The 27696-nt window shown below is 54.3% G+C and overlaps 1 protein-coding gene across 4 annotated transcripts; it reads right to left on the minus strand.

The window, feature by feature from the left end:
• Positions 1 to 1719: 1719 nt before the first annotated feature.
• Trpm4 (transient receptor potential cation channel subfamily M member 4) lies at positions 1720 to 27550 on the minus strand. 4 transcript variants are annotated; one of them, XM_051174145.1, is made up of 25 exons: positions 27400 to 27550; positions 27108 to 27178; positions 21879 to 22053; positions 21430 to 21610; positions 21158 to 21321; positions 20805 to 20988; positions 17634 to 17695; positions 17315 to 17506; positions 17116 to 17215; positions 14323 to 14435; positions 13657 to 14001; positions 13389 to 13523; positions 12458 to 12587; positions 12002 to 12147; positions 11008 to 11120; positions 10477 to 10554; positions 8134 to 8550; positions 5868 to 6000; positions 5490 to 5664; positions 5215 to 5392; positions 3498 to 3694; positions 3230 to 3362; positions 3002 to 3074; positions 2829 to 2934; positions 1720 to 2022 (listed from the first exon to the last, which is right to left on the minus strand). In XM_051174145.1, exons 1-25 carry the CDS (start codon positions 27421 to 27423, stop codon positions 2018 to 2020), a joined length of 3630 nt encoding a protein of 1209 aa, XP_051030102.1. In that variant the 5' UTR covers positions 27424 to 27550; the 3' UTR covers positions 1720 to 2017. The 4 variants fall into 4 exon arrangements, 3 of the variants coding, with proteins under 3 accessions (XP_051030102.1, XP_051030103.1, XP_051030104.1); XM_051174146.1 differs by lacking the exons at positions 21430 to 21610; positions 21879 to 22053 and having other exon boundaries at positions 27400 to 27477; XR_007833667.1 differs by lacking the exons at positions 1720 to 2022; positions 5215 to 5392 and having other exon boundaries at positions 2859 to 2934.
• Between the last annotated feature and the right edge of the window lie 146 nt (positions 27551 to 27696).

A 27696-nucleotide genomic window follows, 5' to 3' on the forward strand; every position in this document is an offset into this window, starting at 1 on the left:
TGCAACCTTCATCGCGGTGGCTCCTGCCTGGTTCTTTTGTAACTGACACAGACCCTGCATCCCCGTCATCCCTCCACCTGTGTGGTGGCGCTTCACGGGTCCTGAGCTGTGCAGCTCCCGTCCTTCCTCTCCCAGAGGGTCAACTGTTCATCAACCCTGCCAGCTCTGTGGCTTTGATGCTGCCTCCTTACAAGTTAGTCTAGTACCGAGACAAAGATGTTTGCTGCAAGACACAAGACTCCAGGAGGAGAGGGAGGGCTCTCCTCCTCACAACCCACACGTGGCTCCCTGGGCTTCGAAGCTCCAAGAGGTGTGGACAATCAAGGTTCCATGGGACCCAGAAAAAATGATGCTCCAGGGTTAAGCTTGGTTTAAACGATTCTTTGGGGGAGTTTTTGTTTGGTTGGTTGGCTGGTTGGTTTGGCTTTTCCAGACAGGGTTTCTCTGTGTGTCAGTGGCTGACCTGGAACTCACTCTGTAGACCAGGCTGGCCTTGAACTCACACAGATCCCTCTGCCTCCCAAGTGCTGGCATTAAAAGTGTGTGCCACCACTGGCCAGCTAACGGATTCTTACAAAAGGAATGTCCACTCAAATTAACCCTTTTAGAGTGGAGTTTCTTCCTATGGGAAATGCTGGTTCCTGATTAGAGAAGGCTGGGGTCTGGGGACATAGTTAGCACTTCCTAGTGGCTTAGTGTGAGAGCTTCTGTCTACAGTTTCCTGGTGAGGGACTGGAGGGGGCCTTACTCAGCGCTGGGAGATGCTACAACCAGAGTTTGCTCTAGGAGACACATGGTGGAAGGAAAAAAAAATCACTCCCTCAATTTCCTCTGAACTTCATCCATAACCTGTGACATGCATGTGTCCACTCATACATGGAAACACACACACACACACACACATACACACACACACACACACACACACACACACGCTCGCACGCACTATGTCAGTAAGCCGAATTTTAAAAAAGACTACATTTCTAGGGCCATAGAAAATGGATCTGCTCGCATGGCGTATTGGGAAATGTTGGCACCTATGAGCCGGTCAACACCACGCCGGATGCACAGAAAATGATGTGTCAGCTGTGCTGGAACCAGTCCTTCTTACTGCTACCATGGCTACTGTTTGGGTTGGTGGAATGGACTCAGAATTTCCTGGGAGAGTCTGGCTGTTGCACACTTGGCCATGTTCCAACATGACTTCACACCCAGAGAAGCAGAGAGCTGGAACCCCTCCAATTTGGAGGATGTTTTGGTTTTGATTTTTGGATGTGTTGGCTGCTGGTGGCTTCCTCACTATTTAACTAATAATTGCTGTCAGTTCAGTATTCTCATTACCAGCTTAGTTTGTTATGGGTTATTTAGTTAAATTGCAATGTAAAACGATGTGGATCTGCCTCTCCCCCGTGTGAATGTGGCCTGCAATTTTCCACTAATTAGACTTTTTAAAGACACGTAGGCATTTATCTACTCAAATCTGCATCATCCCTTTGCATGTTGCCAGAGCAGATGAGCGTGGTGCCCACCCCTCGCGGGGACCAAGTCTCTTATTACCGCCCTGTTGTGTTCCCATGGCAAAGCAGAATGCAGCAGGGACCCTGACTCCATGTTTCCTGAACAGGGGGCTGGGGCTATGTCAGCGGGTGTGAGATTAAGGACCCAGATCCCCAGCCTACCTCAGCCACCAACCCCAAAGTCATATGCTATGAGCCCTGTCACACATGGCTTTATTTTCCCCATTGTGGGGAAGCTGTCAATAGGGTCTGTGGTCCCTGTAACCCCAGCGTTGGGTCCAGCCAGCAAGCATTGCCAGCTCAGAGTTTGATCTACCCAGGGTGGGGCTGCCTCTGGAAGGAGCCAGGTCTGCTGGGGCTCCTATGGTGACACTCTGAGGTTGTTGGGACAGCAGCCCACGAGCATGGGCCCGTGGTGAGGATAAGGCCACCAGTTGTGTAGGTTGAGGCAGGAATGAACCATCCGTGGATGAAAATCCCTAGGAATCCACCAGGAACACTCAGTCTAGAAGAGACAGAGGAGACGGCAGGCGATGAGCACAAAAAGGAGACACAGTTGGGGAGAGGCCCAGCTGGCCACGAGCCAGGAATCAAGCACGGGACTCTGAGTCCAGACTCTCCCACGGTTGGCTTTCACTGTCCACTTGACACAGCCTGGCGTCAACTTAGAGGACAGCCTCGACTGAGGGATTGTGTGGCTCAAACTGGCCGCTGGGCATGTCGGTCTTCATTGTTAATTGGTGCAGGAGGGCCCAGCCCACTGTACTGTTCCCTAGGGTGAGGAGTCCCGAACCGCATAAGGAAGCTAACTAGCCACAACAAGGCCTTTGCTGCTCTGGGTTCTGGTGCGTTTCTCTGGCTGTGACTCTCTGGCTAGAGGCAATGCTTCGTGGTCTACCTCCCTCACGGATGGATTGTAACCTGGAAGCAGAAGCCAAATGAACCCTTCTTCTCCTAAGGTCGGAGTGTTTCATTACACCAAGAGACGTGAAACCAGAACAAGCATCCTGTCCATGCTGGGATGAGCAGGGCACCCCTTCAAAAGCCAGGAGAGCCGGGCACACCCATCTCCCAGAGCTCACTGGTCAGCTGGCCTAGCCACTGGAGAACTTTGGGCCCAGGGAGAGACCCTACCTCAAAATAAGGTGGAGAGAGCAGGAGGACGGCTGCAGACATCCATCCCGGGCCCCACACGCGTACGCACTCAAACCAGCTACACACATCCACACCCGAGCAGAATCTTCCAACGATCAAGCACGGGACCCATGAAAACGGGAGGGAAGCCCTGCGGAAGCTCAGGACCACACTGACCTTTGGACCCAGGTGGGCTTGGAGGGGGCGGCGCCCCTGGAGGCAGCAAGGCAGAGCTGCTAAGGGCCTCGGCCACCCAACTCAGGACACGGGTACAGTGTTGGACCTGGGAAGAAGAGGAAGGTCAAGGCAGGAGTGGGCAACAAGGTGGCCCCATCCCTGCCGGCCCTCACCTCTCTCTCCAGCCCCTTCAGACGCCGCTCGTACTCTCGAATCTGTCCCAGCTGCTTCAGTGCCGTGTCCACCCTAGAAACAGACCGTCAGGGTCCAGGTCCAGCCCACCTGCAGAAGCCACGCCTCCTGGCGCCTTCAATAGGATGCCCGGCCAGCCCGCCCTTCCCAGTGAAGCCACGGCATCCCCGCCGGGAACCCTGCCCATCCCAGGCCCCCGCCTCGCTCACTTCTGAGAGGTGCGTTTCAGACGCTCCGAGTCACTGTCTCGCTTGTCACGAGCTTGTGCCAATAAGAAGTTCTCTTTGTGCACAGACTCCCACGTGAGCAGCTTCCGCTCCGCTTCCTTCGAGAGACAGACACCTGCAGGGCCGAGTCCCGGAGTCATCGGCCCCGCCCCAGGCCCCGCCCCAGGCCCCGCCCCAGGCCCCGCCCACCTGCCTGTCTTCCCTCCCCCTCCCGAGTTCTGCCCCCTTGCAGACCAAGCTCCATTCTCACGGAAGTGCTCGAAGACTGGGGAGGCGGGCAGGTTGGCCCTGTGACACCTGCGCAGCCACCTGATGAGGAGGCGCACGTGAGAGATGATGATAAGGGGCGGGGCCAGCGCGGGCCGGGAGTGGAATTCCCGGATGAGGCTGTAGCGTTGTGCCTTCCAATAGAGGTCGCTGTTGTCTTGTACTTTGCTGAAAGTGTAGCTGTGGAGACCAGAGGCCAAAGATCACTGGAGGCCAACAAAGGACCTTGATCATGGGATTCGGTCATCAGTCAAGATAAAGTAGTCAGGGGTTGCAGAAACGGCTTAGCAGTAAACAGCGCCTGTCTCCTGCCGAGGTCCCAGGTTCAGTTCCCAGCACTCACGAGGTGGCGTACAATTGTCTCAACTCCCATTCCAAAAGGTCCGGCGCCCTCTTCTGGTCTTTGCTTCACTATGGCTCATGTGGCGCACATACATTCATGCTGACAAACACTCACACACTCATAAGAAATACAAAGTGTTTGGTCTGATCTACAAAGATAGTTCCAGGACAGCCAGCACTGTTACACAGAGAAACCCTGTCTCGAAAAACAATTAAGTAAATAAATAAAGTTACTGTATGCACGTGCCTGTGGAGACCAGAAAAGGGCGCATAAGACCCTTGTAAGCTGAGCGCCAGCCAGCCATCCTGTGTGGGTGCTGGGGTCTCTGATCCTCATGATTGAGCTGAAGTGTTTATTTATTTGATGCATGTGTGGGAACATGTTTCTCTATGTGCAGCAGCATGTGTGTGTGTGTGTGTGCAGCTGCATGTGTGTATGTGTGTGTGTGCTGCATGTGTGTGTGTGCAGCTGCATGTGTGTGAAGCTGCATGTGTATATGTGTGTGAGTGTGTGTGCAGCTGCATGTGTGTGTGCATGTGTGTGTGTAGCTGTGTGTGTTTGTGTCTGTGAGTGTGCAGCTGCATCTATGTATGTGTGTGTCTGTGTGTGTGTGTGCGTGTCCCACGGATGGACACTTTATGTCATCTGCAGGATGCTGTGTACCTTTGAAGCCCAGATGGTTCGAACAAGGACCTTAAGCCCGGCGTCTCTAATGAACCCTCTTGAATAGACACAAAGAATAAAGTTACCCCACAAACAAAGGAAATTCCAAGTGAGCCAGTGATCTACAAGGCTGAGCTCAAACCCACAGTCCATCTCTAGACTGTCAACAGACACTCAAGCGGGACAGCAAGAGTATAGGCCACAAAAAAGCAAAACTCAGGCTGGAGGGAGGGGCAGCTAAGGTGGAGGGCCCTGACTGCTCTTACACAGGACCCAGATCAGTTCCCAGCATCCACATGGTGGCTCACAACTGCCTGTAACACCAGTTCCAGAGGACCCAGTGCCCTCTTCTGAGCTCTGCAGGCACTGCACACACATACACACAGGCAAAATATTCATGCACATAAATATAAGTTACCAGCAACAAAAGGGTAATTCCATAAAGTGGGCCTACCAAAATTAAAAGCATTTAGTGCATGGCAGCCATGCATGTGACCCCAACCCTGGGGGAGGAGGGCAGAGGCAGGATCGCTCTGAATCCCAAGACCAGCCTGGACACAGGGTGAGAACCTGTCTCAGTATGCCAAAACAGCCAAGTAAGGCACAGGGTTTGGCCAGCACCGGGGGACAGTCGGGATGGGGATATACTGAAGGCTCGGGCTGGGGAAAGCTGGGGTGGCAAGGTCAGGCACACCTGAACATGGCGATGAGCAGATTGAGTAGCAGAATGTTGGCCACCAGCAGGAAGATGACGAGGAGCAACAGCACCAGCCAGTTGGCATACTGGGACACACAGAAGCCCGCGACACGCCCTTCTGCGTTAGCCCAGGAGCCCTGCTCCTTAGAGCAGTTACCTGGATTCATGAGGGCCACTGCAGGGGGAGAGCAGACGTGAGCAGAGGGAGGGAGGCTGGGAGGCTGAGACACAGGAAGAGGGGACACAGACCCAGCTGCAGAGCCCTTCCCTACCGTCCATTTCCTCCTGGGGAATTTGTCCAAAGATCTGCAGATAAGGGCGGTAGAAGACTCGACGCAGGATACTCGAGAGGTTGCGGTCCTGGGGCCTCAGGATCCCCTCTGTGGCCACCCCATAAGCCACGAGCCATACGCAGAGAAAGAAGAGGAAGAAGAATACGTCCTTCATCTGGAAGCAGAGGAAGATGCTGAGTCTGCTGCTGTCTTCCTCCCTGGCCCCGCCCCTCCTCACTCCCAGTACCCTTCTTTCAGCATCTTCAGCAGCAGCTGCCCTGCCCATCTCCACAGCCCTACCTCTCCCTGGGCACACCTGCCCCTCCTTGGTACCAGCTCCCGGCTCTCACACCCCACCCCGCGCCTCCTCAGCCTCACCATCTTGCTCACGATGACAATCTTGGGCCCCAGCTGCTTGTTCACTGTGAAGATATGCAGCAGCCGCAGTGTGAAGACCATAAAATCCAGGCAGAGGACTGTGCGTCCCAAGTCATACAGCCCAGGGGTCAGCCTGAGGAGTCAGACACAGCCCAGGAGTCAGACAGACACACAGCCCAGGGGTCAGCCTGAGGGGTCAGACAGACACACAGCCCAGGGGTCAGCCTGAGGGGTCAGACAGACACACAGCCCAGACACACTGCCTAGGGGTCAGCCTGAGGGGTCAGACAGACACACAGCCCAGGGGTCAGCCTGAGGGGTCAGACAGACACACAGCCCAGACACACTGCCTAGGGGTCAGCCTGAGGGGTCAGCCAGACATACAGACAGACACACAGCCCAGACACACTGCCTAGGGGTTGGCCTGAGGGGTCAGACACAGCCCAGGGGTCAGCCTGAGGGGTCAGACAGACACAGACAGACACACTGCCCAGGAGTCAGCCTGAGGGATCAGACAGACACACAGCCCAGGGGTCAGCCTGAGGGGTCAGACAGACACACTGCCCAGGGGTTGGCCTGAGGGGTCAGACAGACACAGAGACAGACACACTGCCCAGGGGTCGGCCTGAGAGATCAGACAGACACACAGCCCAGGGGTCGGCCTGAGGGGTCAGACCGATCAGGGATGTCTCCTCAGATAAGGCTGAGGCACACAGGGCTGAAACAAGGAACTTCTGGCCACCCTACCAGATGATGCGTGGTCCCCTAAGAATCATGTTAGGAGCTTGCCATGCCACACGCCCGTCACCCCAGCACTGGGGAGGCCGAGACAGACAGATCTTTGGGAGCTCCAGGCAGACAGGGTGTAAAAGATCAGCTCAGGACCCCCAAGACCAAGTTCTCAGCACAGAGGGGATTTATGTGCCCACGGGGATGGAGGGCAGGTAGTAAGAGACAATGACGGGGCAGAGGGCGTGGGAGGGGGAGAAATAGGGGGAGGGCGCAGATATTTGTTCCTCTGGACAGAAAGGAGACAGACATGGGAAATGGGCAAATGGCAGTTTATAAGGTAAAGGGGACCCCGCGTTAGGATGAGGCGTTTAATCTTAATTGGACATGTTAATTAGGTGAGCCAAGGGGGCTTCTGACTGCTGCCCCTTGGCAGTCAGCCTCAGGAGGCTGTAGGACTGTAATCTAATGGTTTGGGGAAGGCAGAAGGGATGGGGGGGCAAGGTCTGCAGGCCACGAGCTGAAGGTGACTAGTGTGTTTTGCCTGGTCTATATAGGGAGTTCCACCCCAGCCTGGGCTACAAGTGAGACTCTGTCACAAAAAAGGAGGAGAGGGTCCCTAACATATGGAGTGGCCTGAGGTGCATAAGTAACAATTTGCAGGAGTCAGACTGACAAGGGTTATAAATCTGATTTGACTGACAGCTTCATGGCACAAAGTGCCGGGTATTGCCTAGCATGCCCTCATGGGGGCGCTCACGGCTCCTCTTGTCAGGCAGACAGGCAAATGGGTGAAGCTATTTAGACAGAAAGGTAACTAACTGCTCCATGTGCCCTTTGACCCACCTTTACACCAGGGATGCAAACTTTTATTTATTTATTTTTTTTGCAACAATAAAAATTAGAAATAGAAATAACCGAAGCATCCATCTGGATGCTTAAAGGATGGCTCATCGTTTAGGCTGGGTGACACGATGCTTTATCCTTGACACTGGCTTTTCTGCCCACAGCAGGGCTTGGCTCTGTCTTCTCAGGCAATACATTACACAAAATAAAGCCTGAGACAGGCAGAAATATTAGTTTTCTAAACTCACTTATCTCCCTCTCCGCTTGAATAAATTATTCATACCAGGTTACTCTGTTTCATCCTCACACGGCCTGGAGGAAGCCGACCTCTTAGTGTGCCAGCCGAGGAATACTTCGGTAAAGGGAGGGAGCTGTCTATCTCTGGGAGAATAAATCTAGGACCTTGAAAATGTTAGGTAGGCACTCTAACACTGAGCCACGCCCCAGCCCCTCACTGGGGGACTCTAGGCAAGGACTCTAACACTGAGCCACAGGGGCAGCCCCTCACTGGGGGATTCTAGACAGGAGCTTTTCCACTGAGCCACACTTCATCCCCTCCCTGGGGGACTCTAGGCAGGAGCTCTACCCCTGAGCCACGCCCCAGCCCCTCACTGGGGGATTCTAGGCAGGGGCTCCACCACTGAGTTGTGTACCAATAGCTCCTACTCACTGGCCAGGGCTGCTCACTCACCTGCAGCCAACACCTAGCAGGAAGCAGGTGAGTGCTAGCAGGTCACACTGATTCCAGCTGTCTGAGAGGTAGAGGTGCAGACGATGGCGCAGAGGAGCTTTGCCGGGTCCAGGTCCCCCGCTGGCCAGGCTACCCCAGCCACCGCCCAGGCCCTGGCGCAGCTCCTCGCACAGCAGCGTGAAGGCCCAGAAGTACAGCAGCAGCTCGAAGGCACCGGGCTTTGCGGGCTGGAAATCCACCAGCAACACGTGCGCAAACAGCAGCAAGAATAGCAGGTAACTGATCACGTTGCCCAGGAAGGCGGTCACGGGCGAGCCCCAGAAGTGCGACCAGCGCTCGGAGCAGCCACCGCAGCAGCGGGCGCGCACTGGCCGCCGTCGCCTCTCCAGGGCCACCTTTGCTGAGGGCTCCGAAGGCCTGCAAGAGAGCAAGCGAGCCTCAACGACCTCTGCCAGGACTGGCTTTCCACCCTGCACCTCCCCATAGTACTTCACACTCTGGGCACATGACAGCATTAGAGACTGAGGCAGGAGGATTGCCTCCAGTTTGAGTTCAGCCTGATAAAGAGCGAGGAGGGAGGGAACCTAAAGTATGGTACACTCTGGAGTCAGGCAGGAGGAGTGCCACGTGTTTGATGATGCCAGCCTGAGCTTTGTGAAGAAACAAGACAAACACCAAAGAAAAACAAATAACGAACAAAAGAACAAAAACAAAAACTGAGCATAAACCAGGCGTGGTGTCCACCAGCTTTGACCCCAGCAGAGGCAGGCAGATCTCTGTGAGCTGCTATCTACCTAGTCAGTTCCAAGCCAGACGGAGCTACATAGAGAAACCTGTCTCAAAAACAAACAGCCAGGTGTTGGTGGTGCACGCCTGTAATCCCAGCACTCGGGAGGCAGGGGCAGGCGGATCTTGGTGAGTTCAAGGCCAGCCTGGTCTACTGAGCTAGTTCCAGGACAGGCTCCAAAGCTACACATATCTGGCTCTAGAATAAGCTATCTCTTATTCCATTTGAGGTGCCAGCCGTGGGGGTTTCTTTGTCTGTTTTGGGGTGTGTGCGGGGTGTTGACAATTCCCAGCAACCGCATGGAGGTGCAGAACCTGGATAACTGCAGTTCCAGGGGAGCCATCGCCCCCTTCTGGCCTCAGAGGGAAACTGCATATACCCCACAACACACAAATCTATACATAGACACATAATTGAAAATAAAATCTTTTAAGGTGTTTAAAGTGTTGATCGAGCACAGCCTGCCAGTCTCCCAAGCCTCAGGGAGCCTGAGTCACCTGAAGGAGTGGGAGGGATGGGAAGGATGGGAAGGGACCCTCCCAGACCTTCACCCCTAACCCTCCACACGCATCCTGCCTGATTTTCTGACTCCTAACTCAGAAAAACACAGTTCCTTTTCCGCGTCTTTTGTTTGTTTGGATACATGCCAAAGGCCGACCATGCTTTCCTTGGAGCTTTTGGGTCCTCTCATTTCTCCAAAGCGCTACCCTCCCGTCTTTCCATCATGCCGTGGCTTGCCAACCTCCATGGCATAGGTTTCCTCCTCTCCTCCTCTCCCCATCATTTCTAAACTTTTCTTATTAACCACACTAAGAACCCAGGCAGATGGAAATCAGAGGTCAACATTTGATGTCTTGCCTGGTCGCACCTTGCTTGATCGCCTTCTGTGGGTTGCTGACTTGGCTCCACAGCTCCCAGGGCTAGTGCAGACATGCACGGCCACACCTAGATTTTTATTACATGTGCTGGGAATCTGGCTCAGTCCCACGTGCTTGTACAGCAGGCCCGTCTCCTCTCGGTTTGGTTTTTGTAGATTTTGTGTTGTTTATTTGGCTGGGGAATGGGACTCAGGACCTTGAATAGACTAGACCAGTACTCAGCCTGCATATACCGAGGCTATGATGCCTGGTCTTCATGGAAATCCGGGCAGTGGTGCACGCCTTTAGTCCCTGCACTCGGGAGTCAGGGACAGGAGGATCTCTTTAAGTTCCAAGCCAGCCTGGTCTACAGCGTGAGTTCCAGGACAGCTAGGACACAGAGAAACCCTGTCTCAAAAATCCAACAACAGAAAATAGTTTCTCTCTCTCCATCATGGAATCTGGGCATTGAACTCACGTCTTTTGTGTGGAACCTTTATCTGCAGAGTCATCTCACAAGGTCAGTCCTTGAGCGTGGCCTTCTAGAAACTACCTCAGCATCTTCAGTGGCTCATTGAAGCCATCCTCTCCTAAAAGCACAGCTCTCCCTGCAGGCCTTGCTCAGTGCCTGATGGCAAGTGGCAGCTGGTGCAATCCCACAGCGGTGCCCTCATCCCACAGTGCTGAGATGTCACTCACCCAATAGGTCCTGCTCCGTTGATGCTACTACCCATGTCGAAGTCAGGGTTCTTCTGTGTGGGCTCGTCCTCTGACTTCCTGCCATGGGGGGCAGGACACAGTAAGAGGTAGGAAGGGTCTTGACAAAGACCCAAACTTGTTTTATTTTTTGGTTTTTTGAGACAGGGTTTCTCTGTGACTTTGGAGGCTGTCCTGGAACTCACTCTGTAGACCAGGCTGTCCTCAAACTCACAGAGATCCGCCTCTCTGCCTCCCGAGTGCTGGGACGAAAGGCGTGCGCCACCACCGCCCCGCAACCCAAACTTATTTTACCACAAACCGTGTAGAGATTAGATGAGTTGCCCTCCTGCAAAGCCATGCCTAAAAACTAGAGAAATTGCCTACAGAGATACTGCAGCAGCCTTCCAACAACCCTCATCTTCCAGAACATTCCCTCCAGAGAATGTTTCCAGACACTGTGGGTGTGTAAGAGGGCAGAGAGGGAGAGATGAGCAGGGAGGAGTTCCCGAGCCCCAGCCCCGGGCGGCTGACCTGAAGGTGATGAGGTTGGAATAGATGAGAGGCGGGCAGAGGAAGGCCAGAAGCAGGGCCCAGATGGGCGTGGTGCTGTCCATCTCCCCCCACCACTTCTGCGTCAGCAGAGTCTGTGGGCGTGCAACGGTAGAGCTGCGGTGTGCACGCCGCGCCTGCGGCTGACCCGGCAGAGCGCAGCTTCCGCAGGGGCGTGGGGCAGCGCTCAAAGGCAGCCTCCTCAGGGCTAGCGGGACAGTGGCGCAGCCATCGGTCCCCACCCCACCCCACCCCACCCCACCCCACCCCACCCCCGAGTGCTTTGAGACAGGGTTTCTCTGTGTAGCCCTGCCTGTCCTGGAACTCAGATTCCCAGAGACCCGCCTGCCTCGGCCTCCCGAGTGCCGGGGTTGAAGGCGAGCCCGGCCGGCTAACTTTTCACGTGTGTGCGTGTTTTGCCTGCATGCATGTTGTGTGGACGGATCGCCACCGAGTGTGAGAACGCCTGAGCTCTCTTCAGACTTTAATTCATGGTACTGGTGCTTTTCCAAATGCTAGAGTAGCAGGGATGGCGAGAGCATGGGGAGTGAACAGAGCTTTCCATGGGGAGGATTTCTTTCCCAAGCCAAAGCCTGTGTGAAGCGCTACCTAACTATCCTCGGACTCATGAACTGTGGAGAAGCCGAGCTCCACACAGCAGAAGCCAGCGGGAGCACTTCCTGTGGGAGGAGGGGGCTGCCTGCGGGGATGAGGAGGACTTCCTGCGTGGGAAAAGGGACTTCCTGTTGGCAACAGCACCGCATGGGGGCAGAAGTTAGAACGGGCGGGTCTAGCTGTGGTAGCAGGGTTTTCTGGTGGAAGGGCGACGCTTTCTAAGGCAGTGCACAGTCCTCAGCCTCCCCAACGCTGTGACTTTAGTACAGTTCCTCACCCCCAAAGGGTGACCCCCAAAGGGATGGCGCCCCCAGGTCGAGAACCTACACGTGCACGCCAGGGACGTGACTCACACACTCACCTGAACCCCATCCTGGGCAAAGAATGACCGGGCATCAGCCTGCATGGCCAGCTGGAGGCAGGTGGCCTCTCCCCACAGGGGACAGCGTCGAAGAAGCAGGCGGGCGGCTCGTTCCTCACTGTTGTGGTAACACTCTCCAAAGAGGTCTGGCGACAAGGGTAGGGTGAGGACAGAAGGCCGGAGTGCAGGAGTGCCTGCGCCCGCCCGCCCACGGTGTCCCTCCTGCGCCCGCCCGCCCACGGTGTCCCTCCTGCGCCCGCCCGCCCACGGTGTCCCTCCTGCGCCCGCCCGCCCACGGTGTCCCTCCTGCGCCCGCCCGCCCACGGTGTCCCTCCTGCGCCCGCCCGCCCACGGTGTCCCTCCTGCGCCCGCCCGCCCACGGTGTCCCTCCTGCGCCCGCCCGCCCACGGTGTCCCTCCTGCGCCCGCCCGCCCACGGTGTCCCTCCACCACACACCCACACTCATGCCCTCGAACTTGGCTGCCAGATCCTTGCGCCGTGCGGCCTCCTCAGCCTCCCACTCCAGGCGAGCCATCACTCGGAGGAGGAGACAAGCCCCAAGAGCAGAGGCCACCGAGTTGGAGCCCTGGGGGACAGAGAGAGGCCGAGCCATTAGCAGGGTCGTTTCCACCACACTGGAAGACAGAGTGAGCTTGGGAGCACCGGGGGCTGGTTTCAGGGGCACTGAGTTCAGTCTGAGAAGGCAGACAAGTTCTGGAAGCGGACTATGGTTGGATACAATGTCATCACTGTTCTCAAAAAAAAAAAAAAAAAAAAAAAAAAAAAAAAATGCAGGGCTGAAGAGATCACTCAGCCCTCAAGAGCACTGACTGCTCCTCCAGAGGACCAGAGTTCAATTCCCAGCACCCACACGGAAGCTCACACTATCTATCACTGCAGTCCCAGGGCATCTGACACCCTCACACAGACACACATGCAGGCAAAACACCAACGCACATGAAATAAAATAAATAACTGTTTAAAAAAAATTCAGGGTGGGGTGTGTCACGTGGCATTCGTGAGGCTGAGGCAGGGTACTCACAGGGCCCAGGCCAGCCTGGATTACACAGAAGACCCCATCCCAGCAAAAAAAAAAAAACTAGGGATGGAGATGGCAGTGCCCAGGGGGTAGGGTGCCTGCCTGGCTCCACAAAGCCTTCTCTACACCCCATGAGCCAGGGACAGTGGTGGCACATGTTCAAGACCACCCTTGGCTAATCAAGCTCAAGGCCAGCCTGGGCTATCCGTGACCCTGACTCAAAACGACAAAAGACTAAGGCTGAGAATAGAGTGCCAATTGGGTGAGGTCAGAGGTCAGAGCAGCCTACGGGAGCCTCGGTGTCTCTAAGGCCGAGGTGAGGATTCCAGAATGAGGGCCAGCATTTACCTTCTCCCAGAAATAAATGGCCATCTGTGCACGGTTCAACAACAAAGCCCAAATGAGCAGGTCAGTCCAGGGGGCTTGTTCAAAGCTGACGTCCGTTGATGATTGCAAGGTGGCCCAATCCAAAAGCAGTTGAGCCTGAAAGCAAAGAGAAGCAAAACCTGTCCCTGTCCCTGGGCTCACCATATCCCCTCAGACACTACCCTGCCCCGTCTTACTACACCGCCATTCCAAAGCCCTACCATGCACCCTCAGCCTGGACGGTCCTTACGTTCTCCCTGCAGTCCTGGCCCAGCTGGGAGTCTCGGGTGTTCCTGACCGGGTACCTCGGTGCGCATGTTTCCCCCAACAGTGTCCTTAGGACTTGTCCCACATTAGGAGGCCGGAGCTCTGTGGCCCCGTCTTTTATAGGTGGGGCTTTGCTGCTGCCTCCGTGCGATGCCTGGTCCAGAAGACTGCGGATGAGTGAATTCGGGGACACGGCGGCATACAGCTGGGCCAGGCGCTGGGGGGTCAGGAAGTGTCCCAGGCTGAGGCCATGGGAGATGAGCAAACGCACAAACTCGGGCCGGTCGTTCAGCAGCGCGTCCATGAGAGAGGCCTCTAGGTGGAAGGACTGTGTGGGTGTGGGGAAAGAGACGGGACAGGGTAAGCTGAGGCACACCTGCCAGGTAAACAAGACACATGCACAGTGGAGCATGATGGGAGCAGAGTACAGGGGCTGGTGAGTGCGTGGCTAGATGGCTAGATGGACCGTCAGCATGCCTGGATGGACAGAGGGGAGGTGATGGGTGAACGGACGATGGCTACAAAGGGAGACAGGAACAGAGATGAGTGGCTAGATCATAATGGAAGGCTGGCCCAGGCGGTCAAGAAGTCAGCCAGGAAGGAGAGTGACGCCTGCTGCAGGTTCAGCCCCTGGGTCCAGACTCCTCACCCGCCACTGGATGTCCCCACGGAAAAGTTCACTTTGGGCAATGTCCACACGGTTCCAAGCCACTGCCAAACGCAGCTCATCCAGGTATGCTGAGGCCTCAGAGCTCCCACAGGCTGGAAGGGTGACAGGGGAGGGTGGGACAAGTCACGGTGACCCTCTTGGCAGCAGTATTAACAATGACAACAAGTAGTTCCAAATGGTGGCCTTCGTCAGGACAACAGTGTCCCCTAAGGTTGATGACCGGGCCATCGGAGCTCCAAAGAGAAGCAGGACCACACAGCTTCCCATTCCATTTTGAAGAACAAAAGTGTGTCAAGGGTGGGACTTATTACCATTCTGTCATCTCTTGTTCTTTTTCCAAAGTATCAAGAGGAAGAAAGCAAATGACCGATAAGATCGTGCTTATCCACGGGTGGGTGATGGATGACTAGGTGGATGGATAGATGGGTGGGCCAGTGCATGAAGACATGAGATGATGATATGGGTAGGTTGGAAAAAGGACTGGCAAGTGGATGGATGGATGGATGGATGGGTGGGTGGATGGGTGGGTGGGTGGATGGATGGGTGGATGGGTGGGTGGATGGATGGGTGGGTGGATGGGTGGGTGGGTGGATGGGTGGATGGGTGAGTGGGTGGATGGGTGGGTGAGTGGGTGGATGGATGGATGGGTGGGTGGGTGAGTGGGTGGATGGGTGGGTGGGTGGGTGGATGGATGGATGGGTGGGTGAGTGGGTGGATGGGTGGGTGGATGGATGGGTGGATGGATGGGTGGGTGGATGGGTGGGTGGGTGGATGGATGGGTGGATGGGTGGGTGGATGGATGGGTGGATGGATGGGTGGGTGGATGGGTGGGTGGGTGGATGGGTGGATGGGTGAGTGGGTGGATGGGTGGGTGAGTGGGTGGATGGATGGATGGGTGGGTGGGTGAGTGGGTGGATGGGTGGGTGGGTGGGTGGATGGATGGGTGGGTGAGTGGGTGGATGGGTGGGTGAGTGGGTGGATGGATGGATGGATGGATGGGTGGGTGGATGGATGGATGGATGGGATGGGTGGGTGGGTGGGTGGAAATTTTGGTGGATCACCAGATGTATGTCCCCTTAAAAAATTCCCTGTACCTTAACTTGGCATCATTTATCTCAAGAGCCTCCTGCCCTTACCCTTCCCGCTCACCCTGTTGCACACCATCTTTTCTTGAGGCCAACTTACTCAGCAAGGCAGAACCCCAGGATCCACCCCTCGGGTCCCACAGCCCATCAGTCCCTGAGCCAGCAGGCCATGCCTCCCATCTGGTCCCCATGGCCACGGCACATTTCAAGTGCCATATCCATGCTCAATGTCACTGCAGTCTCATGATCTCAACTTTCCTAGCTAGGCTGGCCTTCCTGCTCATGGGGGCCTCTCTGACACAGATTGGTCTTGGTGCCCCTCAGGCACCCTGTGTCTCAGGGAAAAGTCCTGGCTTGCAACTCCTCTGTTGCTCTCTCTGCCATAACAGGCTATCAGGCATCTCTTGCCTTCACAGAAATATCCCATGCTAGACACACATCATGGACCCAAATCCTCAGCCACAGAAAGCCACTAGCTGAGGGACTAGTGCAAGTTACCTTCCTCCCTCTGAGCCTCAGCCAGCTGCAGTGGTCACATCAGTTTATCTTACAACCCACAACACATCTCAGAGTGGTGAGATTTAAGATGAACGGAAAGATTAATAAGTGGATAGAACTGTTAAAGGACTGGCGGATGGTTAATAATTAAAGGTGGAAAGACTGATAAATCAGTGGGTGTACAGGTAAATGTACATGTGAACGGGTGGGTAGCTGTATGAGTGAATGCATGGCTAGATGGTTCTATGGATGGCCAGATGGGTAGGTGAATGAATACATATATAAGTGGATGGATAAATGGATGGGCAAATGGATGTGTGGGTGGATGGATGGATGGAGATGGATGGATGGATGGATGGACAGAGGAATGAATACATGGGTATATGGATGGATAGAGAGATGGATGGAGGGATGGATGGGTGGATGGGTGGGTGGATGGGTGGATGGATGGGTGGGTGGATGGGTGGGTGGATGGATGGATGGGTGGGTGGATGGATGGGTGGGTGGATGGGTGGATGGATGGATGGAGGGATGGACAGAGGGATGGATGGAGGGATGGGTGGGTGGATGGGTGGATGGATGGATGGAGGGATGGACGGAGGGATGGATGGAGGGATGTGTGGGTGGATGGATGGATGGATGGATGGACAGAGGAATGAATACATGGGTATATGGATGGATAGAGAGATGGATGGAGGGATGGATGGGTGGATGGGTGGGTGGATGGGTGGATGGATGGGTGGGTGGATGGGTGGGTGGATGGATGGATGGGTGGGTGGATGGGTGGATGGATGGATGGAGGGATGGACAGAGGGATGGATGGAGGGATGGGTGGGTGGATGGGTGGATGGATGGATGGAGGGATGGACGGAGGGATGGATGGAGGGATGGGTGGGTGGATGGATGGAGGGATGGGTGGGTGGATGGATGAATGGGTGGGTGGTAGGTGGGCTTGAGACTGGATGAAAGATGGTTAAGGGAAGGGAAACAGATGGAAGAATGAGGGATTGATGAATGTATCAATGACTGGATCCAATAGGGAAGTAGTTAAAAACAAAGTGTCTAGGAAAAATTGTCCTACAGCACCAAGCAGAAACCTAGGAACAGGAAAGACATTGGCTTAGGCTTAGAGGAAGGAGGGAAGAGAGAGGGCCACCAAATCTGAAGCGAGGGTAGAAGCCCATCCTACCGTTCACAAGCGCCCTCAAAACTATGGTCTCAAACTCCTCGGAGCCATCTTCCGATGAATAGACTGTCAGCAGCTCCTTTCGGGTCATGATCCTCTCTACCTGCAGATCACAGAGCTCCAGTTTCCAGCCAGGACCTGTATGTGGTTCCTGCCAGCCAGGGTGCCCGGCTTTTTCCAGCGTGGTTCCACAATGCCATACCTGGGCCTGCAGGACCTCAGGGTCTCCCTTAGGGAAGTAACGCCTGATCCGATCTCGGGCTTCGCCTCGTCTGAGTCCCCCACTCCCTGGGGCCAAAGTATCTTCCAGCGTCTCCACCAGGCAGTCGGCAGCACCCCCAGAGCCGGCCACCAAGAGACAGGGGAGCTGAGCCTGGGTGGCATCCTCTATCCGCTTCAGGAGCAAGGGGAGAGCTAGTCAGGGCCCAGCCCTCCGGTCCCCATATCCAAGATTCTGGAGCACAGAGTTCTGGCCCCCAAGTCTCCTCCCACCTCAGACACGGGAGTGCAGCTCCAGGTACCTTCAACATTTCCTCATCACCATCGATGAGAAGAAGGAGTACAGGGATGTCAATTCCAGTCCCTGAGAGAAGGGGGGGAAAGGGAAACTTGGTCACCCACCAGCCTTTGCTGGGGATGGTGAAGAACTACATTTCCCAGGAGTCTCTAGGGCAGATATTAACCTTGAACCAACATTGTGGCCAATACTCATGGGAATCGTCATTCTTATTCTTTAAATAAAAATTTAATTTTTATTCTTTAAGTACAAATTTGAAACTTTTAATTACACTTATTTCTATAGTGTTGGGATGGTGCTCACAAGTAGGTGGAGGTCAGAGGACAGTATGTGGGAGTCTCTTTCTGATTTGTGGGTTCTGGGGATAGAATTCAGGTCATCAGGCTCGGCAGCCGTGTCTTTACGTGCTGAGCCATCTCATTGGCGGGGGAATGTTGCCATTCTTTGTGAACTTCGGGGTTGCGGGGAGACTTTACAGGTTTTATTATGAGTGTGTGTGTTTTGTATGGGGTGTGTGTGTTGCACCCGTGTGTGCATGTCTGTGTGTGATCATGCAGACGAGTGCGGGTGTGCATGTGTTTATGTACCTGTTTTGGAGCAGGCTCTCTTGTTATGCCCACCGCATACACCAAGCTAGCTGCCTCCATCCCCCATCTCACCACAGATGTGAGCAGCTGCAGCCAACTTGATATGAATCTCAGGCTCTCACTCTTGCAGGCAAGCACTTTATCTGCCGCGCCATCTCCGGGCACCCCCACCCCACCCCCATTTTTCAGGACAAAGTCTCAGGAATCCCAGCGTGGCCTCAATGGAACCAAGGATAACCCTGAACTTCTTGCATTCATTCACCTCTTGAGTGCTAGGCACATTTCAGCACCAGAAGTCAAGGGTGGCGTCACCTAACTTCAGAAGGGAGCGGGGAGCTTGGGACCTGGACCCTTGGCTCCTGAGTCAACCTTCTGACTGGCTAACCACTTCAAACCAGCGAGGTGACGTTAAAAGGAGGGAAATACAAACCGATGGACAATCTCAGCACCATAAAAATATTATTTTTACCCCTAGTAAAATAAGGCCAGGCGCATCACCCATCCTAGGCGTCTGGGCTGAAGAAATCACATAAGAAAAGGAGGCAGTTCAACTTAAATGTGTGCTTTCTCTTCTTGTGGCTGTTGCTGGTCTGGGCTTTAAGGGACAGGATCTAGCCCAGGCTGGCCTCGACCTCATGGTCCCAAGTGCTGGGATCATGGCTGTGAGTCACTACATCCAGGTAAAACCGTTCCCTCTCTTTTTAGAATCAAATGTATTCCATGTGTATCCGTGTGTGTGTGTGTGTGTGTGTGTGTGTGTGTGTGTGTGTGTGTAAGTCAGATGACAATTTGCAGGAACTGATTCTGTCGTTGTGCCCTGTGGGTTTCAGGGCTTGAAACTTGAGAAGGACTAGGAGGCGTGGCCCTATTGAGGGAAGCTTGTCACAGCAATGCTCCAGCCAGGACCACTGTCTCTCTCTTCCTTCTGCCTGAGGATCTGATATAGAATAAGTCTCTTCTCCAGTACTGTGTCTGCTGGCCTCCATGATCCCCTCATGACGATGGTGCACTAAACCTCTGAAACTGTAAGCCAGGCCCCAATTAAACAAACTTATTTATGTATGTATGTATTGGGGGGGGGCAGGGTTTCTCTGTGTAACAGCTCCGGTTATCCTGAAACTGACTTTGTAGAGCAGGCTGACCTTGAACTCACAGAGATTTTCCTGCCTCTGTCTCCCTAGTGCTGGGTTTGAAGGTATTTCGCCACTACCCCCGCTGTCATTTTTTTTTTTTTTTTAATTCTTTCTTTTATAAGCGTTTCCTTGGTCACGGTCTCTTCACAGGGATAGGACACTGTCAAACTCTGTACCCAGGCAGGCCACATGAGATACAAGACCTGTCTAGGTCACATGGGCACTCATGCATATGCATCCGGCACTGTTTCTAGTGCCGAACGATCCAAATCCCTAACACCTGAGAACTGGGGAAATCCCACGAGAGAGACGTCATCGATATCACAAACTCACGGAGCTCCACCTGCTTCTGTCTCCTGGGCACTGAGGTGACAGGCATGCCCACTACACCTGGCCACTGTTTCTGTCCCTTCTGACAATTCAATTTGTTAAGTTGAATTCACACCAAGGGTGACATTTGTCTATGATAAATGTCATGAAGGAAAGTCAGTCACAGGATGCTTAAAGGAAGACTCAGGGGGACACCCTTGATTTCTGACTTGTTTTTCTGCTCAACAGGTTAGTGTGTGTGTGTGTGTGTGTGTGTGTGTGTGTGTGTGTGTGTGTATGGCAACACTTCTGGTCCTAGGAATTTCAAATAAGGGAGCTTCAAGCTCTACTGACCCAGACGACAGGAGTGAACAGACTGCAGTTGGTAGGAGTCAGAGACAGGGAAATCTGTGCTGACTGAACTAGAAGGTTCTGGTTTTGAAAGCTGGCTGTATGAGTGGATCCAGAGTTCAAAGTCCTCCAACTTATTGCTTTGTGAGTTCTCTGTACCTAGGGAGTTTACAAGACCGTCTTATACCCTTTCTGTTCTCCTTAAAACCAACTGTTTGTTTTTCAAGACAGGGCTTCTCTGTGGAGCCCTGACCATCCTGGACCAGGCTGCACTTGGACTCAGAGATTCACCTACCTCTGCCTTCCAAGTCCTGGGATTAAAGTTGTATACTCATCCCCAGGAAAACTATATTTTTTTCAAAAAATGTGTTATGTGTGTACATGTATGTATCTCCGCATGTAATGCCTGTGAGTGCCATGCCTAAAGAGGGCCAAAAGAGGGAGCTGGGTCCCCTGGAGCTGGAGTTACAGGCAACTGGGAGCTGCCCAAAGATGGAGCCCATGTCCTTCATAAGAACAGCAAATGCTCTTTAACTACTGAGTCATCTCTCCACCCTCCCCTTTCTGTTCATTTAATCATATATATTGAGAAAGGATCTTTTTACATAGCTCCTGGAACTCCCTGTGTAGTCCAGGCTGGCCTTGAACACATAGAGATCTGCCTACCTCTGCCTCCCAAGTGCTGGAATTAACGGTGTGCCACCATGCCCAGCACGGATAAGACTGTTAACAGAGGAGAGTTACCCAGTCTTGACCACACAGGGCCAGTGGGGTCCTGACACAAATCCCACTCACCTCCCACTCCTGTCTTCTGCTGAGCCACGTAGGACTCAAACCGAAGGCGGAAGCGGTTCTCACCACCCAGGCGGCCATGAGTGCCATCATCCACCAAGAAGAAAGCCGAATAGTTGTAGTCCAGGGGGAACTCAACTCCGTCCTCAGGGTCACCACGCCATTTGTACCTCGCAGGGAATGAGCCCTGAGGACAATGCCAGACAGAGACATCATTCAGAAGGGACAAAAATGCTCCCTGACAGACACGGACGACCAGACCCTGGCCTCCTCCCTCAGACCCAGGCTTCCTCTCAGCCTTCCTCCCTCGGACCAGCATCCCCAGTCAGAGCCTGGTCTCTGAACCCCATTCCCACCTTGGGGTTGATGAGCATCTCTCTGTTCCGGACCACACCCCAGGGGGCCACACCCATGGCCACCACCTTGCTGCCTCCGGTGCTGGCCATCTGGTGGTCCCTCACAGCCACACCCACATGCCGGCCTATGCCTGTGTGCAGTCCCCCTGTGACAATCCAGGCCCCTATGTAGGACAAAGAGAGGGACAGAGTGGAGAACAGTAAGACATGGGAACGGGGACAATGCTCTCCAACCTGGGCAACAGTACCTTGTCCCCAACCCCTGTGGTCACCTGTGCTCTGGGCGGCTCGCACCAGCCCACGACGCAGAAGGTCCTGCAGCCAAGTCTGGAGCACGGGACCCCCTGATCCCCCCAGTACCGACACCACCAAGTTTGGGGCACGAAAGCCCCAAGAGCGGGTGACGAGACTGTACACAGTGGCCGGATCTGTGCGGTCAGACAGCCGGAGGAACTGTGGACACAGGAGGAAGAGACACATGGGGGACAGGGAGACAGAGACAGAAGGGGACTGACCCAGAGAGACGAAGACAGAGGGAGTGGGAGGGCAGAGACCCAGACAGAAGCAGACAGACAGACTGGGAGGCAGCAAGGACCTAGAGAGAAAGAGGGACAGACACTTAGACAGAGGCACCCAAAGGACAGAGTGGGCCAGTAGGGAGACACATTCAGCCACTGTCCCAGCCCCGCCCAGCCTGGTAGCCTGGACATGCAGGCCTCACGTTGCTGGGCCTTCTGCCGGAATGCGTGAAGTCCAGGTCGCCGTAGGCGTCTGTGGGCTTCTCTGTAGTGTGCTCATCACTGTTCCATTCCGAAACTACAGCCGCCCCAAAGGCGTCCTCCACAGCCACAGATGGGTGGTCCTTCCGGGGTCTCCCACACTGGCACAAGGTCCCTCTGGGGGCGTGAGGGTAAAGCATGAACCCTGGGTGTCTGCACTGACTCCGTCCTGTACAAATGTCCATATGCTATCCACATGGGCTCTGCATGTCCTGAAACAGAGCCCACAGCAAATCCAGCACTGGCTTTGACTTGGGGAGAAGAAACTGGGGTAAGGACCCTGTAGCTTATCCCAGGACAGGTGTGGCCTGCACGAGCAGAATCAGGAGAAGCAGACGGCCACCAGCCCCAGAAGACAGCATACACAATGAAACAGAAAATTTAAAACAGGAAAAAAAATTCATAAAGAATAATTCAACAACAAAGCTGGGTGTGGCGGAGCTCGCCTTTAGTCAGCGCTCACTCAGGCAGGCAGGCGGATCTCTGAGTTTGAACCAGCCTGGCCTACCCAGAGAAACCCTGTCTCCAAACAAAATTAAAAAAAAAAAAAAAAAAAAAATCAAAGAAAGTTTGGGTACCAGAGGCTGAGGCTGAGGCCACTGTGGGTTTGGAGCAAGCATCTTCACCTCTGAGACTAAATTTCTTCCTGTAATACGAAGATAGTAACAACTCCAAGGAACTCAGAGGAGCCAAGAAAACCAGGAAGTATTTCCTGAAGTGAGGATAGCAACCAACCCCAGCTGGAGAAGAGCTGCGTGAACTTTAAACAGAGCTTTAAATAACCTCGAATTACACAGAAGGAAGGTCAAGACTTTTCAGAGTTCCCTGACTGCAAGGAGGCTGGCGCTGGCCTGTCTGTTGGCTTTGGCCATCCCCAGGCTTGCTCTCTCAGGCAGAAAGGCAAGAGCAGGCAGGCGGCTGAGGCCAGCCAGTAATCTCTTTATTCACTGTTCACTGTATCACACACAAAACAGTCCTAACCTGCTTGTTTCCTTCTCATTCTAAGAAACAGATGATGGTTTCCATTTCTGGTCTCCATAGATACAATGTTTCCCTCTCTAAATAAGGACACACTGGGCTGGAGAGATGGCTCAGGGATTAAGAATGTATGCAGAGGGCCTGAGTTGGCTCCCTAGTACCCACGTGGCAGCTCACAACCATCTGTAACTCCAATCACAGGGGATCCTGGCTTTCTCAGGCACCATACCGGCACAGAGTGCACAAACACACACAGGCAAAATGCCCATACAGGTAAAATAAATAAAAATTTCAAAACATAACAAACAAAATGAACATTTTAAATCATAAATGTACAAGTGTCCCTTGCTACTCAGATGACTATTGCCTTAGTTTCCAAAAGTGAGGAGCAGGGATTGCTCCTCCCAGGCCCTGATTCTAAAAGGGATGCAAATTGTGGGGCTTACCTATGATTTCAAAAACTAAGTGAGCAGCTGAACTAGGGAATGGGACTATGTTTTATGGGGGATGGAGAGAATGACAGGCTCTCAGGTAGCCCAGGTTGGCTTCAAACTTATTATAGCCAAAGCGGATCGCAAATTATTTCTTCTCATTTATCTATTTTTGGCCTCAATTTCTGATCCTTCTGCCACAGCCTTGAGAGTTCTGGAATTACAGGTATGCGATACCATAGCTGGCTTATTTTAGTGCAGAGAATGGATCCTAGGATTAAGGGCATGCTAGGCAAACATTCTACTAACTGAGACATAGCCCCAAACTCTCTTGGGGCTTTGTTTATCTTAATTTTTTTTTTCTTTTTTGAGACAGGGTTCTCTGTCCTGGGATTTCCTCTGTGGACCAGGCTGGCCTCAAACTCACAAAGATCCGCCTGCCTCTGCTTTCCGAGTTCTGGGATAAAAGACATGCAGCGCTACCACCCGTCATCTTACATATTTTTATATGTATGAATATTTGCCTTCATGTGTGTCAGCACACCGCATACATGTGTGGAGGATGGAAGAGGGTGTTGGATCGCCTGGAGTTGGAGCAACAGATGGTTGTGAGGCATCACATGGGTGCTGGGAATTGAACTTGGGTCCTCTGCAATAGTAGTCCATGCCCCCAGTCTCTGTGCCATCCCTCCAGAACCCTATCCCATGTTTTTTGAGAGCCCACGCTGGTCTAAAACTAGTTTTATAGCCCAGGTTGACCTTGAACTTCTGATGCTCCTGCTCACCCCCCAAGTGCTGGCACGTGTGCACCTTACACACCTAGCATAAGGACCAGTTTTACAGATGTGGGGATGCGGGTCATGCTGCTGGCTGATGCACAGGACATACCTACACCTACAGCGTGTTGTCTTCCCAGAGCTACAGTAAGGAACACAGCCTTCTCCTTCTCTCACACCAGGGGACCCTGGAATGCCTCGCGCCCCCCCCCCCCACTCAATCCTCTTACCCATCTGGACCTCATTCTTGGGTCCACCCTTTTCCTCCACTCTTCTAGTCAAAATGTTTACAGGGAAAGTTGTGGAGCCCCAGAGGTCTATTGTCTGCATGGGGCTCCTCACTTAACCTGACTTAACAAGCTAAAATAAACTCAGGGGAGAAATGTTCATCCGAGTTCTGTCCCTAGGACCCATAAACATGGGGATGATGGGGCACAGTTGTAATCCCAGTGCTGGGGAGGGAGGGCAGGAGGGTCCCTGGGGCTCACTGGCTGGCCAGCCTAGCCAGGTCACCCTTAGCTAGTGAGGATGTAGGAGGCATGTGAGGAGAACTCCCCCAGGTTGGCCTCTGGCCTCTATAAGCAAGCGTGTGTGCACATATTTGCACCTGCCCTCGGGAGCACTCACAAAATCAAATCAAAGGGACACTCACTGTCATCACACAGCTCAGGGCTTCTTCATCACCACAGCCCACTGTCTCCAAACTCAATGTGGACAGTGAGCATCACCACCCCAGAGGGAAGTTCTGGTCCCATGGCAATGCTTCCTGACAGCTTTGCTCTGTGTGACTGAGGCACAATGGCTGTATTCAGGTATCATCTGACTGCCAGAAGGTGGCTGGACACCATGGAATGCACCCGTTCTGGAAACCTTGGCCCAACCCCACAGTGGCTTTCTCTTCCCTTGACCGCCCTCAGGACACCCAAGAACTGTGCTACTTCCTAGCTGCCCTGCAGGGTACCTAGCCCAAGGCCCCCAGGGGCCAAGAGAGGAAGAAGCTTCTGGGAAAGGATGTGGACAGAGGCTAGCATTTGTCTTCAAGGTATTCAGAGATGTGAGGGGGCATTGGGTGGGTGGGTGTTTGGTGTTTGTGTGTGTGTGTGTGTGTGTGTGTGTGTGTGTGTGTGTGTGAGCGTTTGCCTGCATGTATGTCTGGGTACCATGTATGTGAAGTGCCTGTTGGAGCCAGAAGAGGAGGTCAGAAACGGGGGTTAGAGATGTTTGCGAGCTGCCGTGTGGGTGCTGGGAACTGAGCCATCTCTGCAGCCCCTGCCTGGTTTTTTTGTTGCTGCTGTTATTATTTTGGGGCTTTTTTTTTTTTAAAATAAGGTCTACTTCTGTAACCCAGGTGGATCTCAGATCTGCAGTAACATCCCTGCCTCAGTCTCCCGAGTGCTAGCACAGGCATGTACCATCACACTGGCAAGGTTCTTGGGTTTGGGGTTTGGTCCTGGGAATGGAACCCAGCACACGCTAACTACATGTGCTATCACTGAAGTACAGCCTAAGCCCAGAGACAGGTATTTCCCGCGTAATAAGTGGGGGATGGGAGAACTGGCCATGGAGTTGGCCTTTACATTTTCCTCATCCATGGTTTCAACTCCCACCTACAGCTGGGACATCTCAGACCTCAACCTTCTGCTAAGTACCAACTGGGTCCCACCCTCAACACCTCGCTTCCGGAGGCCCAACATGCACCCAGACGCAAGGCTGCACTCAGCATCCCCTTTCCCGCCTGCGTGTTCTCCTGGGCTCCCTGTCTGCACGACTGCACCTTTCCTGCACCCTAGTCTTCAGACGGCGTGCCCAGGAGCCACCCTACCCATAAGCACTGGTCCCCAGTGTCTCAGCTGCGGCGCCCGCCTCTCATCCATCCTCACACAGAGCCTGCCCGGCCCGGGAAAGCCTCACGCTCAGAGTGGCCTCCGAGTGCCCACGAAGTCTGGCGCCAACTTCATTCATGACAAGGTTCGTTATGCCCTGAACTCTGCTCTCCTTCCAAATCACACCAGGCTGTTATTAGGCAGGACTTCGAACATGCAGTTACAAGGCCCACAGTCACCGTCCAAGCACCACCCTGAGACACCTTCCTAGTGATACCTGCACCCACCATCTCCCACTCACTCCTGTCACGGCCGGTGGTCCTTGGCCAGACCCATCAGGAAGCCAGTATATGTGTTTATTCACGCAACGTTTCCCTGTCCTGCTATGACAGCAGAGGCACACTACGGAAAAGAGACGGCACTACCCCAGGCCAAAGACCACCCTCAGAACAGATTTAAAGCCGGGCCCAGCTAGAGGCCATGGATGAAGCTGGACGACCCTATGGGGCTTGCTCATGTCCCCTGCCACCCACAGCACATCTTGCGGTGGTAATTACCCTCTTCTCATGGGACTGCAGGTATTTCCGGGTGTTTATTAGGTGGTGGGCAAAGTTCCAGAACGGTCCCAGAGTGACCTTGTTTAGTTTGCACAGCAACCTCAGGAGGGAGGAGCTGTTCTGTGCCCAGGTGACTAGCGTGGCCCAAGAAGCGAATTGCTATCCCAAAGCTGCAGAGCAGGGCCGCAGGGCTGTGCTGGCTGAGCCAGGATGCATGCGTCGATGGATGACACAGAGAGCCAAAGCGGACAGAGACAAAATGACACAAAAAGAGACACATGGACGAGACACAAAGACACAGAATGGATCCCTGAAGCGTTTACACGCTTCCCCACCCCCACCCAGCTAGGGCCCAAATCAAGGACAGGGGAAGGGTCTGTCGGAGGCGGAGGCGGTACAGGTCCCTGGTGGGCGGGGCCTGACTGCGGCGGGTGGGGTCTGTCTGTACATCAAGGCCTTCGGTGGTGGGCATGAAGGGTGTGTCTGTGGTGGGCAGGCCTTGTCTGCGTTGAAGGGGGCGAGTCCGGTCTGTGGGGGCGGTGCCTGTCTGCAGCGGGCACGGCCCGCGAACCTGTGCTGCCAGGTCAGCAGCCCCGAACTGCTCACCCCGAGTCATCGCAGAGGTCCACTATGAACGTCGTGCACACCTTCTTCCTGAAGATCTTAGGGATCCAGCTCTGAGAACCGGAACAAGAAGGCGGGGAAGGGACCCGGGTCAGCCTCGCGCGCCCCCGGGACGCCTTGGAAACGTCAGTGTCCCCGTCCCGCAGGCTCGGCCAAGCCCCCGCGCCCTCGGTCTGGGAACTGCTGGCCCAGCGCCCGCTGCGTCTGACCCCGATCGGAGGGGCTGGCGCCTCCTCTGGAACCCGCTCACACCCAACCCCGCGCTGTGAGATACCTGCTCCTTCTCCGGCCCCACCATGCTGCCGCCACGGCCCCTGGGGCTCCGAGTATTTCCTCCGGCAACCGACCCGCCCGACCAAACCGGATCCGCAACTTCGCTGCCTAGCCCGGGGCGGGGAGTCCTGGGGACACGTCACGGGAGGCGGGGAGAGGGCGGCCCGCGCAGCGGAGGAGGGACCGGCTGGGCTGCCCAGCCCGGATGGGGTCGGGAAGAGGGGACCAGAGACCCGGACTCGGAGGGCAGAGCGGCCAGGGGAAGGAAGGGGACAGAGTGGGCTGTGGGACAAACAGA

Source organism: Phodopus roborovskii, unplaced genomic scaffold, assembly GCF_943737965.1.
Source record: "Phodopus roborovskii unplaced genomic scaffold, PHOROB, whole genome shotgun sequence".
In the NCBI taxonomy this organism is placed as follows: domain Eukaryota; kingdom Metazoa; phylum Chordata; class Mammalia; order Rodentia; family Cricetidae; genus Phodopus; species Phodopus roborovskii.